Raw genomic sequence first — 12353 nt, forward strand, 5'->3', positions numbered from 1 at the left:
TCTAATCATGGCTTCTGACCTCGGACTTCTTCCTTGCCACGTGTCTGTGTGCTCCATGAACCTTATACGTCACCTCCTGGTTTCTGACCTCGGATCTCTTCCTGATCACGTCTCTGTCTGCTCCCTTAGACTTATATGTTACCTCCCGACTTCTGACCTCTTCCTGACAACATCTCTGTCTGCTCTCTAAAATTTAAACGCTACCTCCTGGCTTATGATCTCAGATCTCTTTCTGACTATGTCTCTGTCTGCTCCCTAAACCTTATGTTACCTCTCGACTTCTGACTTCGGACCTCTTCCTGACCACGTCTCTCTCTCCTCCCTGAACCTTATACATTACCTCCTGGCTTCTGACCTCGGATCTCTTCCTCACCATGTCTCTGCTCCCTAAAGCTAATACGTTACCTCCCGGCTTCTGACCTCTTCCTGACCATGTCTCTCTCTTCTCCTTGAACCTTATACGTTACCTCCTGGCTTTTGACCTCGGATCTTTTCCTGACCACATCTCTGCCTGCTCCCTGAACCTTATACGTTACCTCCTGGCTTCTGACCTCAGACGTCTTCCTGACCATGTCTCTGTCTACTCACTGAACCTTATACGTTAGCTCCCAGCTTCTGACTTTTGACCTCTTCCTGATCACGTCTGTCTGTCTGTTCCCTGAACCTTAAACATTAACCTCCCGACTTTCTGACGTTGGACCTTTTCCTGACTACAACTCTGTCTGCTCTCTGAACCTTATACGTTACTTCCTGGCTTATGATCCCAGCTTGTCTGACTACCCTACTATTCATATTGCTCGTAGTGTCTAGCATCACATGGAGTTTCGCTTTTTCATATGTCTAAGCAAGTGGTTGACAAATAGGCTGTTCAGCGTTAAGAGCCTGATAACTTATCAGTCACGAAAGCCCAACTTCACAGCCCATCTTTTCTATATATTATTTACTTTTTGAAAGTTTACAGTGAGCCTGTGTGAACAGTGGACTACAGACTACTTGGAGAATACGGAAGCAGCCAGTTTTTCTAGTTAAAATGCAAAAGTTCCATATAGTTCATTAATAGATAGGAATATAGGAAGCTCCATTGATTAATATTGATTATTATAGTCTCTGGGAAGTGACTTTATATAGTCCCCTACCTCAGAAACCCAGGAGGGACAAGAGGGCGGCATATAGAGTCTTATCTGTGTGTACAGTGTTACTATCCTGCCTTTTCTGAACTTTTAACACTACAATAAAACAGCCACTAACTTATCCAACCTCTAAAAATAATGAAGTGACTCTGCTTATCCAGCCCTTGTCTATGCAGCAAAGCTAAAAAGTAAGCTCTGTTGGCTAGTGAGAAAATTGCACTATATCATGACTTTTTGTACGGATACATAAAAATATGATAAAAAACAAAAAAACATACTATACAATAAAAAGATGGTTCCCATCATCAAGTTTCTATTTTTGTCCCTTTCCACCCTTTCGTTCAGGTCAAAGTTCAGTCAACATTGGTGATTGAAGGGTTTGTTTGTTTTTTGAGGGACAAGTTGTAGTTTTCAAAGACACTATTCACTTCATTGTATGGTAAATTGGTGATAAAAACTCAAATTGCACCACAATTTTTGGGGTTTTATTTTTATTGTGTGTGTGGTCATAGGATATAAATAGCGTGTTTAAATACGGCATCGCCCGCTCAGGATAAGACACACAAGTGTCCCACTGGAGGTGTAGCAACCTCCACACATAGACATCCTATGAGACTACTGGTCTCCATTTTATATTATGTACCACTCCCAAAGGTGGGATATATGAGCAGCCAGTCTCGCCCATCTCTCCGGCTGCTCGTAAAATCCGGCATTGCTGTTCCCTAATAACTCTCTTAGTACTGTCACGGCCCTGACTTGCGGTGTGGCTCTTACGCTGGTACCTTCTGTTAGGTTTCATGTGTGTGGTGTCATGTTATTCTCTGCCCTGTGACGGGCCATTTGCCGGCTGTGGAAGGGGCTTACTCACACGTGCCGCTTCTGGACAATTGCTCTGCTTTATCTGGGAGACTTCATGCCCGGAGCGACACCAGTCGTATTCTCTGGCTAAGTTGCGGTAAGTGCCTGTCTCCTTTTTATAGTGGCTCATCTTGGTACTCGACCCCAGAATGAACCCCTGACTTGCCTCTGTCTACTCCCCTCTGACTTCTCCATTCCCATCTGGCTCCTGACCCCGGCTTTCTCTCCTGACTACTTTTTTTGCCTGCCCCTTGTGGTTATACTTACTCTCCTGGTACCTGACCTCCGGCTCTTAGTACTGTCACGGCCCTGACTTGCGGTGTGGCTCTTACGCTGGTACCTTCTGTTAGGTTTCATGTGTGTGGTGTCATGTTATTCTCTGCCCTGTGACGGGCCATTTGCCGGATGTGGAAGGGGCTTACTCACACGTGCCGCTTCCGGACAATTGCTCTGCTTTATCTGGGAGACTTCATGCCCGGAGCGACACCAGTCGTATTCTCTGGCTAAGTTGCGGTAAGTGCCTGTCTCCTTTTTATAGTGGCTCATCTTGGTACTCGACCCCGGAATGAACCCCTGACTTGCCTCTGTCTACTCCCCTCTGACTTCTCCATTCCCGTCTGGCTCCTGACCCCGTCTTCCTCTCCTGACTACTTTTTTTGCCTGCCCCTTGTGGTTATACTTACTCTCCTGGTACCTGACCTCCGGCTTGTCTGACGACATCTCCCCTGTCTGCTCCCTGTGTCTTTTTGTGTCCTCTCGGGTTCTGACCCTGGCATGCCTGACTTCCCTCAGCCTCTAGGTATCCACAATGCCACCTAGTGTACTGCCTGATTACTGCATCTCTCACTCTTCTGAGAGAGGAACATTATAAGTTCTGTATGTTTCGTTTTATAAGACGCACTGGATTATAAGACGCACCCCAAATTTATAGATAAAAAAAAAGGTAAAAAAAAATAAAAATGGGGGTCCATCTTATAATCCGGTGTTGTCTTACCAGAGGGGGGCAGCAGTGGTGGTGAAGTGGGGTCACTGGAGGCAGAGGTTGTGCTGGCAGCCGCGGCGGGTCAGCAGCGGCGGGTGAGTGGTGGAGAAGGCCAGTGCGGTGAGTTTCCCAGTCTGTCCGCAGCCTCGATTCAAATGATGGCTCCTGGAGCGGCGCATGCGCAGATGGAGCTCTCATCCAAGGACTCCATCTGCGCATGCGCTGACTCCCGGCACCAGCATTTGACACTGGGACTGCAGACACACTGGGACACCCGTCACACAGCCACCCGCCAGCACACTTGCACAGAGTGGAAACCAGGAGGCCGCACGCACGCACAGAGAGGCAGCCGGCACCGAAAGGCACCCTGCTGCCCGCACGCAGCCACATGCACTCGGCTGCCCGCACGCAGCCACAGGCACCTGGCCGCCCGAACGCACCCGGACGCCGCACAGACTGCAACCCCCAGTAAGCTGTATTTGGATTTTAAGACTCACCCCTCATTTCCCTCCCAAATTTTTGAGAGGAAAAGTGCATCTTATAATCTGAAAAATACGGTATTAGGTATACTAGCGCTTGTATCCAAGTTTACATCACAGAGGGTAACCATCTCTGTGATACATACCTTCCATCAACTATGTGTCCGGCAATTTAGAATGTAAAACAATAAATAAAAAATCAGTTTTACCTATCTTGATATCTTGAGCCTTTTAATTTTTCTTCGATTGACCTGTATGACTACCTTTTTTTGTGGAAGGTTCTAATTTTGATCGGTTCCATTCTGGGTTACATCCGACTTTTCAATTTCTTTTTATTGCTTTACTGTTGTAATAAATAAGGCAACCAAAAAAATAGATATAATGGCATTTACCATATAAGTTGAAAAGTAAAATGTAATAATTCGAAAAATCGGAGGTTTACGCATGCAGGAATAACAAATAAGATTTTTTTCCATTCAAAAACAAATAAAAACAAAGGATGCAAATTAAACTTTAGATTTTTAGATCTAAAAAAAGCTAAAAAATTTTTGTTTTTCTTGAGTCGTCTTAGGGAACCTGCGATCACTTGTACGCTATAATACTTTATAGTAACCTTTGGCTTTGCGGCAGCTGTCTGGCACCAGCTACTACGATACTCCAATAAATTCATCAGCAGACATTATCAGTGACTCACAAGCTTAATTATGATTTTTGTTTTGTTTTAATTTTATATATAAAAAGACAATTGTGATCAAAGCTCCTAAGTAATACAGACAAATACATATCAAATACATTCAGAATAAATGCAAAATAATACAACGGATTTAACAGCTCCGTCTTTCCGAACCCATCGCTCTCTGTGTGTGACTGTTAAATCGGTTGTTACATAAGCTGTAGAGTTCTAGGGATGGTTATGGGGTTAATGGTCCGGACGATGCCAAGTGTTTGGTAAGAAAGGAGGTCATTAATGGTCAGACAACACTGCGAGAGGAGCTGGAGGAACGCTGGCCTCGTACAATATGGATAAATATAGGATTTATTGGAGGACTATGTCATGTGGTCCTTAGTTTGTAGGCAGTGCTCACATCTCTTCCTAATTCTTTTTCTTCCCCAATGAGATGACATTAAAGGTTTGGACTAAAAGTGGTGACGGTGGATGCACTGTAAGAGCTTGAAAAAAGCCTATACTTGCGTCCACAGCCGGCACGGTTCCAACGGTGATGGGGCTCGCATTACCGGGGCTCACATGACGTTGTGATGTCATGCGAGTCCCGTATCCAATCACCACTGGCTTACTTTTCCCCGCCTTCGGACAAAATGAGATCAACAGGAAGTGAGTACTGGGGCAGCCGCTCACTTCCTGTTGATTGCTCCTTTGTCCGAAGGCGGTGAGACAGAAACCGGCACTGATTGGATAGGGAGCTCAAGTGATGTCACAACGTCATGTGAGCCCCGGGAACGTGAGCCCCATCACCACAGGAACTGCACCGGATGTGGGTGTGAGTATAGGCTTTTTTAGTTTACTTGGGGGAAACGTGGAATCAGAACGGGCTGTCCTAGTAATGGACAACCTCTTTAAGTCCATTGAGTTCAACCTATAACCTACCATGTTGATCCAGAGGAAGGCCAAAACCCCATGGGGCAGGTCATTTGGAGACCATCAGGGAACATCGGTGGTGGTGCGGAGGAGCAGCTGGGGTCCAATGTGTTCTGGGGTTTTTTTATATTAAGACCAACATGGGCATATTTTTGGAATAAGAGAAAAAGAGTGGACAATTTCTGCAAAATTATTGACCTTTTAGGTGACCCTAAAATAAAAAACAAAATCTCACCTACCAGACACAAGTTCTTCCTCGGCATTGTTGCCCATGGTCATTGATTGGCTGCACTGTGACTTTCTGTCTGAGCCAGAAAAAAATCGGGAGACATGGCTAGCGATGTAGAGGAACTGGGAGGTCCGGTGGGTGAAAATGTTTTTCTTATAAGTTTAAGACCAAAAAAAAACAACTAAATACAGTGGACAACACCTTCTAAAGGGTAAAAGCAAACATTGGCGATGACTTTTAAGGGGGTAATTCTTACTCCTTAATGAGTAATCTGTGCAGGTGCTGGATTTATTAGACTGAATTGACATGGTCTGGCCACATCCCTAATACTCTGGTATAGGGGAGAGCTTGCAGTACCAATTATGACCAATACACAATCTATGGCGCTGTGCTTCTTCCGGTGACCTGCACCCCCTTCAGTCAGCTGATCGGGGGGGATGCTCGGACTTTATCCTCCACCAATTCACATTGATGGCGTATATCAGCTATATTAAAGTCCTGCAAAACCCCTATAATGGCAGCGAAACAGCAGCACTGCTCAGCCCTCCATATAGCTGCTGCACTTTGCAAAGACGTCATTGGGGAGCCCGGCATTGTCAGACTATTGTAGAAGACACATCCGTCAGCAGATCACGTCTTGTATTGTGCAAGAGAAGACGACCGTCAGCCATGGAATGGCGACTATATTTTTTAAGAAACATCTAGTCCCTAAAAACTACCTGATGCCGTTTCCATTTTTCATGCAGAGGTGACCATGCATATCATATGAATGAACATGCCTATTGATGGCCCCATGGAAAAGGTTGGCAGCGGAAGGATTCTCCGATAGCTCACTCTGCGGCCAACAGTAGACAGGGCAGCACAGGGTCTACAGAAGGCAAATGGTGCTTTTTCTTAATAAAACTCAATATTTAGCCATATTTAGTTTAGAAAAAAAAGTTGGCAAATCTAGACAACCCATGAAATATGTTTTTTTGGGTACCAATCTTAAAAACCCTATCTTTTTCATACAGGGTGATGGTGAAAGATACATTACTATCAATAACATGGCATCAGCTTGTGACATGCACTAATGAGGAAAGTTTCCTTGTATAGTGTTTATGGCTTATGTAGTTGATATGCAATGATTTTCCCATTGTTGAGACGTTCATTGATGATTCAAAATGATGAGATATTGGCTAAAATTCCATTTTTCTGTAGTGCTTGTGAATAGTGATGAGCGAGCAATAATGAGCAGTCAGAGGCTCAGACGGCGCAACTCATGTACCGAGAATAATTGACGTCAATGGGGAACGCCAGCATTCTTCCGGAAAGTGTTCCCGGAAAGTGTAGTGCTCACTCATCACTAGTTACCAGTACCGAGCACCTGAGCATGGTAGTGCTCGCTCATCACTAGTTACCAGTACCGAGCACCCGAGCATGGTAGTGCTCGCTCATCACTAGTTACCAGTACTGAGCACCCGAGCATGGTAGTGCCCGCTCATCACTAGTTACCAGTACTGAGCACCCGAGCATGGTAGTGCCGCTCATCACTAGTTACCAGTACTGAGCACCCGAGCATGGTAGTGCCCGCTCATCACTAGTTATGAGTACAGAATACCAGAGTATGGTAATGCTCACTCATCACTAGTTACCAGTATTGAGCACCTGAGCATGGTAGTGCCCGCTCATCACTAGTTACCAGTACTGAGCACCTGAGCATGGTAGTGCCCGCTCATCACTAGTTACGAGTACAGAGCACCCGAGCATGGTAGTGCTCGCTCATCACTAGTTACCAGTACTGAGCACCCGAGCATGGTAGTGCCCGCTCATCACTAGTTACGAGTACTGAGCACCCGAGCATGGTAGTGCCGCTCATCACTAGTTACCAGTACTGAGCACCCGAGCATGGTAGTGCCCGCTCATCACTAGTTATGAGTACAGAATACCAGAGTATGGTAATGCTCACTCATCACTAGTTACCAGTATTGAGCACCTGAGCATAGTAGTTCCCGCTCATCACTAGTTACGAGTACTGAGCACCCGAGCATGGTAGTGCCCGCTCATCACCAGTTACGAGTACTGAGCACCCGAGCATGGTAGTGCCCGCTCATCACTAGTTACGAGTACTGAGCACCTGAGCATGGTAGTGCCCGCTCATCACTAGTTACGAGTACAGAGCACCTGTGCATGGTAGTGCCAGCTCATCACTACTCGTAAACCATTGGTGGTGCTACGCCTTAGAAAAGGCCGTGCCGTACGAGTTGCGCTGATCTTAGATAAGAACTGTTTTGTTTGATAAAGTAAAGAATAGCTAAGCCTTTAAAAAAGGCATGGAATAAATACGCACAATACACAATTATAGATGTAGCGGAGTTGAGTTTAAGGCATCATAGATTTGGGTAGGTAAAGAGATCACCCATCTTTCTTCTAGGAGATGTAGCTATAGGCGTCCCTGGAACAAACCTTTTATATGAGTTATTACAGGGGCACGAGTAATAAAAAAAAATCATCTCTGTTACATTTATATAGTGAACAATTCAGATTTAAGGTGATAGATTACGAGAGTGGGACTAATCTGGTACAGAGCTCAAGACGTACACCAGGCCCCCTCTATTCATTTCTATGGAAGCTCTGAAAATGCGTGGGCACCTCTACTTTACAGACAGAGTGAAGGGTCTCCATTCTTCAGATATGGCTGAATGGATCTGGTAAAGATTTGACAACCGCTTTTCTCAGAATTGTCTTCGGAGCAGTGGTCATGTCTTTCCCCCAAAAAAAAAACAAAAGGAAAAAAGCTCCTCCCAGTGAGGAAGGAGGGATTTTAATTATTTTTATATTTAAGCTTTCCTAAATTGCAAAAAATCTACAATGTCTTGTAAAGCTGTTGATATCGACAACCACTCCCAAAGTTTGCCCACACCCTACAAGATCCAGATGTTTGGCCAAACCAAAAATAGAGAAGTGTGAAAGCAACTTTAGGGTTCTTTGGTCTAGACCTCTGACATAATAAAAATTCTAACAATAAGGCTCATGAATATGCCCCCATAAGCTATTTTCTTTTATACAAGCCTTTTGGTGTTCTTCTCTTCATGGACAAGGTTCATATACGGATGTAAATGTCCTTAAGGATCATGAACCCCTCAGGTGGTCTATTCTGACTCTCTACCACATAGTGATCCTTTATTGTTCTCTCCTATCTATTTCTAATTGGCATAAAATATTTGCAGATTAAAATATCACGGAGGCAGCAGATTGCATAGGTCTTCCGATTTTCCATCATTGATTCAATTCTGAACCAAAAAGCTAATAGAAATATGGTTACAAGCTCTACTAAGGCAGAGTTAAATTAGAGTGGAGATATCAATAAAAGGTGGGACTAGTTTTCGACAGGCTCTCTCAATGGTAGATAAAAATCTAAGGTTGCTTATGAGGCTCTTAAAATTGAGACCTACAAGACTTATGGAGATATTTATGTATGGTTTCATCATAGTTTAGTAGTTTTTAAGGTTTAAGGTAGACATAAGTCCATCTAATTCAACCTATACCCTAACATGTTGATGGTAGACTATAAAGGATGAGACCTGCAAGAAATATCTAAGGTGATCTATGAAGAAGGAAGCCTAGGAGAGTTACAGAGATGGTGACCAAGAAAAGATTGAAGCCTGGAGTAGTTATCTCTATTGTGGTCTATGAAGATGAAAAGTTAGCAGACTTATGGAGATATTTATCTATGGTTGCCTACAAAAGATGAAGCTTATATGGTCTATGAAATTCAAAGCCTAAAAGAGTTCATGTTCATGGAGATGTTTCTCTTTGGTGACTGACTAGCATAGTTAGCTACAGTGGGTCTATGAAGATCGAAGGCTAGAAGACTTATGTAGACAATCTATGGTGGCTTTTAAAGGATGAGGATTAGAAAACATATCTATGGTGGTCTATGAAGATCAAAGCCTAAAATACTTATGGAGATGTTTGTTTTCAGTGGTCTAAGAAAGATGAAACCTAACAGAGGTATCTATGATGGGTCTATGTAGATCGAAGGCTTGAAGACTTATGAAGATATTTATCTATGGTTGCCTAAGAAGACAGAAGGCTAGAAGACTTATGGAGAATTTATCAATGTTGCCTACCAATGATGAAGCTTAGAATAATCCATTGTGCTCTATGAGGTTCTAAATAAGTTAAGGAGAATTTTATCTTTGGTGGCCTATGAAAGATGAAAACCTTGCATAATTATCTATGTTGTTCTATGAAGATTGAAGGTTAGAAGACTCATTGGGACATTCTATGATGGACTATGAAATATGATGACTACAACATGTATCTATGGTGATCCATGAAGATCTAAGGCTAGAAGATTTGTTGAGATATTTATCTACTGTGGCCTATGAAGGATGAAGCTTGGAATAGTTATCTATGATGCTCTATGAGGTTTGAAGCCTAAATGAGTTAACAAGATTTTTATCTTTAGTGGCCTATGAAAGATGAAACCTAGCATGGTTGTCTATGGTGGTCAATGAAGATTGAAGGCTAGAAGACTAATTGGGACATTCAACTATGGTGGACTATGCAGGATTACAACTATAAGATGTATTTATGGTGGTCTATGAAGAGCAAAGGCTAGCAGACTTATGGAGATATTTATTGTGGCCTATGAAGGATGAAATCTAGCATGGTTGTCTATGGTGGTCTATGAAGATTGAAGGCTAGAAGACTAATTGGAACATTAATCTATTGGGGACTATGAAGGATTACAACTATAAGATTTATTTATGATGGTCTATGAAGATCGAAGGTTAGAAGATCTATGGAAAAATGTTGCCCATAAACAAGTCTAGCATAGTTATCTGTGCTGGTCTATGAAGATAGAAGCCTCAAAGACTTATGGAGATATTTATCTATGGTGGTCTACAAAAGATGAAGCCTTAAATAATTTTCTTTAGTGGTCTATAAAGACCAAGCCTAGAAGACTTTTGGAAATACTTATATACAGAGGCTTTAGAAAAATTTAAGCCTAGAAGACATATGATCAATGTAGTCACTTGAACATACGATGAATTGTAGAGACTGATACACCGAGAAGACCTAAGAATCTAAAACAGCCAATGAATCTATGATGATTGGGGGCTAGAAGACTTAAGTAGACTAATGAATGTATGGTGGCCAACGAAGACTGACACCAAGATGACTTTATGTTGTCACCTAAGCCTAACATGATAAGACATAGGCAAGCATGTTACAATTGATTTAGAGCCTCTGAAGAATGGAAGAAGTTAATTTATGATGGCTAACGAGGCTGTGAAGACTAAACTTAGAAGGCATATTTGACGACTTTTCTGGAAAATCCTGAAAGTTACCAGAAAATGGTGACACCTCCAACATTCCTGAAATAGTTGTCAAATCTCCTAGGCACCGAAGTCTCAAAAAAATGGCTCTCCCTGAATATTTTCAGTGTGTGTGTGTGTGCCACCAAGCGTCAGACCCAACCTCCAAACTTGGGGCATGGAAAGGGGCAGATCCTGCAAAAAAGAAAATCAGACTGAAGCTTAGAAGTCATGACTATGATGACTCATGAGCCTTTAGAAGTAACGTAATAGTAAACATATGGACTCTATGGTAGCCCAAGGAGAAACAAAAATGTGTTTGCCGTTCCTCTAAAGTTTATACTTGCTTTCACCAAACCATGCATGTCAGATAAATATTTCCTCTGCTATAGTGGAGGGAGTCGAAGCCCATACAACTGTTTATTCATTATTTCAAGGGTATACCATAGTGAAATAGAAAAAAAAGACTTGTTTTTAGGGGTTACAGTGCATATTCCTCTTGCAAAATTCTACAGACATGTTTAGGAAGGCTTTTTAGGTCCGCCCCGTAAAACCATTAAATCCCCCATCCTCTCATCCCACGACTCCGGGATGATATTTTTGTACAAACAATGGCTCCTCTACTGCAAACTGTTCACAAAAGAACAAATTTAATTCTTTTTGGCAAAATTAAAGATCCGTACTGGCAGCCAAGATTTTACGCTGGAGATCTTTGTTTTGAGAACGTATAAATCCAAAATAAGAATCAACGTTCGTTCGTCATGGAAAAATTGCTCTTCTTTCCATCACAGTCCATAGGATATCCATAAAATCGATGATTAAAATCAAAAAGAAGGTCCCAGTTGGGACGAGAACAGCCCTCCTTCTCAAAAAGTTGCATTAAAAGTGGAGCTAGGATTTCAAATAATTATCAACGGGTTATAAAAAGCTCTCCAGTTTTAGTCTACGACTGTCGTCTTCTCATCGATGACGCTTTTCTATCTACTGGAAAGGGAAATTAAAAAAAAAAAGAAAATCAAAAAGTTGAACCAAAAGTAGAACATAACCCAGCGCGGTTCGCAGCTTGCTGTTATATATGTATATAGGGGGGTTTATGTTCCAAGTTGTACCCAAGACTTATCCTCACAACTTTAAGTCCTCCTCTTGGCCGCCTGCCACCAAACTTTGGTGACTTCCGATATTGGTCCTCTGCTTGCGATGGCCAGAAATGTAGCAACATCAAACCAGAGGGAATCCATCTGGTGAAAAGGCCTTCAGCCCATAGTGAATGTTTTTATTTTTAATTTTTTTCCTGCCGACTAATTGAAATTACAACAGTTCAAATAACTGATGGTTTTCCCTTCTCCCGGCAAAGAAGAGTCTACATTGTTCACCAACGCGTTTTGCCTGGCCTCGCTGATAAGGCGGCACGCTAAGTCCAGGAAGAGTTTCTCCACGTTATCTGATTCTTTGGCCGAGGTTTCTAAGTAATACATGTTTTGGGATCCAGCAAATTCTTCAGCTCTTTGTTGGGACACTTCCCTCCTCTCTGCCAGGTCAATCTTGTTACCTGTAGTTATAAGTGAAGAACAAAGTGTGATGTGAAATTTTGATGTAAAGAATCAGAGTTCGTAAAAAAAAAAACCTAAAACATCCAAAAATATCTAAACACTATCAACAAGCTCACATTGATGGATCCGTTTTTGTATACCGTAATTATTTCATTTAGTACCTTGAGTGCACAAGGGTGAACTGAAGTTAATCCCAATAAATATATATACAAAGCCTTGCAA

At 42.6% G+C, this 12353-nt stretch overlaps 1 protein-coding gene across 4 annotated transcripts in view; it reads right to left on the bottom strand.

Annotated features, from left to right (window-relative positions):
- Window positions 1-10970: 10970 nt before the first annotated feature.
- RAB30 (RAB30, member RAS oncogene family) overlaps window positions 10971-12353 on the bottom strand; it is a 117885-nt gene continuing 116502 nt past the window's right edge. For all 4 annotated transcript variants that reach the window (XM_075337514.1, XM_075337517.1, XM_075337516.1 and 1 more), the window contains exon 5: window positions 10971-12130. In XM_075337514.1, coding sequence (XP_075193629.1) covers window positions 11880-12130 — 251 coding nt within the window. In that variant the 3' untranslated portion in view covers window positions 10971-11879. The remainder of the gene's footprint in view (window positions 12131-12353) is intronic.

This window comes from Anomaloglossus baeobatrachus, chromosome 2, assembly GCF_048569485.1.
Source record: "Anomaloglossus baeobatrachus isolate aAnoBae1 chromosome 2, aAnoBae1.hap1, whole genome shotgun sequence".
Classification (NCBI taxonomy): domain Eukaryota; kingdom Metazoa; phylum Chordata; class Amphibia; order Anura; family Aromobatidae; genus Anomaloglossus; species Anomaloglossus baeobatrachus.